The sequence below is a fragment of the Cyphomyrmex costatus genome, unplaced genomic scaffold (assembly GCF_001594065.2).
Source record: "Cyphomyrmex costatus isolate MS0001 unplaced genomic scaffold, Ccosl1.0 scaffold123, whole genome shotgun sequence".
NCBI lineage: Eukaryota > Metazoa > Arthropoda > Insecta > Hymenoptera > Formicidae > Cyphomyrmex > Cyphomyrmex costatus.
This window is the reverse complement of record NW_017275207.1, coordinates 685793-691121: the sequence shown is the minus strand read 5'-3', so window position 1 is coordinate 691121 and position 5329 is coordinate 685793. Positions and strand designations below refer to the sequence as shown.

The 5329-nt window shown below is 41.0% G+C and overlaps 1 protein-coding gene across 1 annotated transcript in view; it reads left to right on the top strand.

Annotated features, from left to right (window-relative positions):
* LOC108780946 (paired box protein Pax-6) overlaps positions 1-5329 on the top strand; it is an 87272-nt gene that overhangs the window by 20224 nt on the left and 61719 nt on the right. Inside the window, exons 2-3 of the mRNA XM_018548798.1 lie at positions 2227-2392; positions 3303-3483. Coding sequence (XP_018404300.1) covers positions 2227-2392; positions 3303-3483 — 347 coding nt within the window. The remainder of the gene's footprint in view (positions 1-2226; positions 2393-3302; positions 3484-5329) is intronic.

The following is a 5329-nucleotide window of genomic DNA, read 5'->3' as shown; positions in this document are numbered from 1 at the left end:
CCCCCCCCCCCCCCCCCCCCACCCTTAGACGGCGCTGTGCGGCGCAGCGCGGCGCGCTCGCCCTCCTTTTCAGACTCCATTTGTTTCTTTAATTCACTGCTCTGCTTTTTACCCGCCGATTTGTGAGCTCTGCGCGGTATTATCGGCGGATTCCCTCTTAACTGAGCCGAGAATTTCATCGCTTTCACCGTTTCCACGTTCCTTACATCCGTTTATGCGAATCTAATAGAGATGCGGAACAATTAACGGTAACTTTATTTATAAACCGCGTTTATTAATTCGTGAACGTTCTTCTGTTTTATGCGATTGAAATTTTTAAACTTTAGTACTGTGTGTGGTGTTTAGGTATATTTTTAGATAGGTATACGTTTGACATTTGGCGAAAGCGAGAAGAGAGTTCTAGCGTATCGTGCAGGAATATAAAATAGACCTTATATTGGATTGGAATACGAGGTCTGTTTTTATTCCTCCACTAGAATTCTCCTCTTCTTCTCAAACACACACACATACATTTATTTTAATCCAAAAGTGTACACCAAAAGTATTCAACCACAGAAAATGGATCTATATAACAAATACATTACACTAGATTAGTGCGTCCTAAAAGCTGCTAAATATGAAATTAACGAAGTTAAATGTAAAAGCATACGAATATTTTAAACGATTGAATACCCTAAAGCCGTCGTATTATATGTAATAGAGTATGCACGATTTTACTTCAGTGTCAAAATTGATTATATTGTGCCACTGCATTTGGTACTTTATGTAAAGCAGCTTTTAATGTGCACTGATCCGGTGTATTACAGAGTGCGAGTGACCGAATTTACTATTAGTATGCGTACAATACGCACGTAATACGCGCGCTCACGTGTGTGTGATTAACATGTGTATATATTACACGTATTACGCGTGTGGAGAGTAGATTCTCTTTCGAACGAAGGAAAGGCCCATGGCGTTGACGGGCGCGCGTAGACAGACGCGAGAAATGGCTCGCGATTCTCGCGCCAGGGCCCATTTTCGAAAGTCAATCGACCGTAAGCCCCCTTTTCGTCGATCGCGCACGCTCGTAAATCTCCCTTGTAACCCTCCGGGTGTGTGTCGCCCGACGCGCCGAATTAGCGCCGATGAGAAATTTTTGACAACCGACGTTGCTTTCCCTAACGTATGTACTTTTTCCTCGCGATCGAAGGCTACATCCGCGCTTGAAATACACTTCGTTCTATTTGATGGTCTCCATCAATGTTTTCGTCGTCAGATATATAATAAACGGCTCTTCCTGTTCCGACGGAACAAGATAAAAGGAACATCTTTTACGTTACACAGTACGTAACTGGATCAATTCAAAAGTTATGGCTCGAGATGTCGAATTCTTACTTTAAACAATGGTTTTTGTTATATTACTACAATACTAAATATTAAAATTCAAGAAAAAATTTTTTTTTAGGTAAATATTATACGTTATGTTATAATATATATGTCTATCGTTTACGTTACTTTAATATCTGTTTCCTGCGTCTTGTTTCGACATTCTACCTTCTCCTTAAAGACGACAGAGTTTCTATCCGAGAAAGATTTAAGGCGTGGCGCTCCACTCTAAATGTCACCTTTGGATACGGCATCCGCGCGCGGCGGTCCCGGGAATATAAAATATCTGTGCAAGAGAACACACCGTCCTGGCGTTCCTCTCGAGTATCCCGCACCGGCGTGTGTGCCTGCCTTGTCACTGACACAATGAGTCGAAGATTATCTACGATGGGATTCGCTGACGTTACGACGCTCGTGGCCAACCCCCTGTACTTGTCCTCCGCCTCCCCATCGCTCTCCCTTCGCCGAGTCTGGAAAGAAAGAAAGAAAGAAAGAAAGAGCTCACCCGCGGTCTTCTCCTCTCCTCTTGGGTTTCCGGGGTGAGTTTCCGCGGACGAGAGGAGGGAAAATACATGATCTATGGCGACAGCGGTATTGTTCGCCGAAATGCGAAAAAGTCTCCGGAGGCGGTGGAGCGTTTGAATTTTCCACACCCCTTACGCAAACGTCGTGCGCGTGGAAAGAGGAGGAATCGGGGAAGAGGGAAAGAACGAAAAGAAGCAATAATTCAGAGGAGAGACAATTTGTTGTTGTCGTAACTTGTTGCTAGCCGCGATCTGTTGCGTCGTAATTTGTTGTTACCGCACTTCTCGAAACTGTTAAGCGAAGTCCGAGTAACCGAACAACTTCTGTCATTTGCAGGACACAGCGGGGTAAACCAGCTGGGTGGTGTCTTCGTCGGCGGTCGGCCACTTCCGGACTCAACGCGGCAAAAGATCGTCGAGCTCGCACATTCGGGTGCACGGCCATGCGATATCTCCAGGATACTACAGGTCAGCAATGGCTGCGTCTCCAAGATCCTCGGCAGGTTGGTTGCAATATTGCTTGCTTCGTTTGATGTCGCGTTCTTAAATTCGATTAAACTCATTGTACATCTCAAGTCTACAATGAGATCTTAAGACAAGATCTTAAGATTTTACCGTAAAAAATTGACCAATCATATAGTCGATTATGAGGAGATTAATCGACTATAATTGATCAATTTTTTTTTATGTTTTAAGGCTTAAAGTTTAAATTTTGCACCTTATTGTAGGCTTCAAGCGACGTTTACAATGAGATTTTAAAGTGTAAAATTTATATACTCGAGAAAAATTCTAGTTAAACCAACGAAAAGACCCAACCAAAATTCCATTGAGATTAGATCTTTTTGTTGGTTTAACTAAAACAGTTTTTTTCCCTGTGTAAGTTTTAAGTCCTAAGCCGTGAGAAATTAACTAATCGCCGTTGAATGTGAGGAGAATAATCGATTACGATTAATTTTCTTACGACTTTAAGACTAAGTTTCATGCTCTAAAATTTCATTGTAAACTCCACTTTAAGTGAGTTGAATAATTACGTCGCCAATTAAGAAACTTGTTTCAAATCTTGCTGCTGTGCATGAAATATGAGCCTGCATGTCGGTCTCACGTTCTAAATCGTAGAGTAGATGTAGCTTTCATAAATTTCAATTAAAAGAACATTACGCAAAATTACAACCGAATCTGAATCAAGAGAAAGGTATAAGCGAGTCCAGTCAAACATTTGACTGTTCAGCATTTATTGCATGAGAGGCAATCAAGGTATATTGTTCAATACCGGCTCTGCGTCTATTATTCGACTATATTTAGGCCACGATAACACGCTTAAAGAGATAGACATGTAATGTTTCATTTTCAATAACGATCTGAGCGTTTTCACGTAATCCTACCGCATTGTACCGCAAATTATTATTGTTGTAGGTACTATGAGACCGGATCTATAAGGCCCAGGGCCATCGGCGGCAGCAAACCGCGCGTGGCAACGGCAGAGGTCGTCAATAAAATCTCGCTCTACAAAAGTGAGTGCCCGTCCATCTTCGCGTGGGAGATCCGAGATCGCTTGTTGCAGGAGGGAGTGTGTACGAACGACAACATTCCGAGCGTAAGTACGACCTACACACACACACACACATTCCATCCAATTACTTCTCTTACCGTTACTCATCGAATAAGAAACCAGAAGTATTAGTGGTCAGTATAGGCGATTATTCTATCATTATTGTGGCCAATAGACAGAATTATGTAATAATATAACTGAAAGTATTTGTGTCTGCATGGGCCTCAAATACATAAGTTGGCTCATGATTATTACGCAAGAATAATCAAAAGTAAAAAAAATGTTATAGTATACTTTTGTATACTATATTTTGTTTATTTTGTAAACATTAATTTTGTTATAGTATACTTTTTCCTCATAAACAAAATTTGAAAATTTAATTTAATTTTATAATGAGAGACTAGTTAATTTTTCGTTAAACTATTTTAGTGTCAAAATTTCTTCTACATCTGTGGAAAGGGTGTAATAAACTTGGTGTAAAATGTTTTTTAATTTAATAAAAGCGCGTTACTTTTTTTTATATCAGCCGCAAATACCGGAAACAATAAAAATAAAGGTTAAATAGTAAATGTTCACCAAACGTCAGATCTCGGTGAATCCACAGTTAAAATTCATCGGTGTTAACCAATTACAATCTAACGAAAATGACAGAAGTTTTCGTGGAGGAATCGGTGTCGCGCGACGGCGGCGGTGGTGGCGGCGACAACAATACAAAGCGCGTCGCAAAACAGCCGTAATGGAGCCTGACTTTCGGCTCGGCGGGTGGAGGTTGTAAACGCGCAGGCGTATTGTCAACGGGGGCTTTGTCTACTCACACAAAACAGGGCCGCATTTACATAGATAGCGCGAGTCGCGGCTATATGGGGGGATGGAAATCAGTTTTCTGTGGGGTGGCGGCTGGTTGTACCGAGGATGTTTATGCGAGCCGATGGACTCGGGTGGGCGCGCGCGACCAGGACGACGTATAAACTCCTCCCCTTGTCGCGGCGCGGCCGATGTTGTTAACACGAGGCGGTTAATCGCGCAAACGAATGACGGACGATTTGGCGTTAACCGGTTCCGCCCCGATGAGCCGATTGCTCCCCCAACATGAGTCGTTCTTCCGGTCTCGCGATTGCACTCCACGTGGGCCGATAGACCGTGTATCATTAAAGTTAGAGACCCTCTAATAAGAGTCTGAACATGAGAAAGCCACTTTTCATTGATCCGCCATGTTTTAACAATTCTCGAAAGAAAAGAAAGAAAGAGAGAAATAGATAAGAAAAAGATAGGATGAAATGAGAAAGAGGAAGAAATAGGAAACCTTGTGTCCTTCTCTTACAGATTTTTGAAACTATTATCCTGCATACAAAACTACAGCTCGTATCTAGATTCTTATTGGAGGATCTCTATTTAAAGAGTATTATCAATTATAACATGAGCAGCATATGATTGATAATATTCTTCTCTTTTTCCAGAATATCATAATAGATTGTTTCTTGCCACGCATTACTCGAGTTGTTAATTTTTATTAAGCGAATAAATTAGGATAAAAAGACAAACGAAACAAGGTTTCGTTTATTTTGGAAAAATGGATGAATAATAAAGTTTCCTTATCCAATTGCATCTCTAAGATTCAACTCTCGTTGATTTTTAATCATTTATAGTTTAAGATTTAATTCTCTATAACTGTGAATATCTTTGTTAGAAAGTCAACTGAAAAGTAATTAAAATTCTTAGACTTTTAACTCAAGAGATTCAGGTCATATTGTCACGTGTAAAATGACTAGCGGAAACACGTACGTGTTTGATGACAGCTGAAAAAGCATCCAGACCGAAAAGAATACCAATTCCTGCAGAATCAATTAAGAGATTGCTCGAAGATGGGCGGCGCGCGGATCAAAAGGAAATT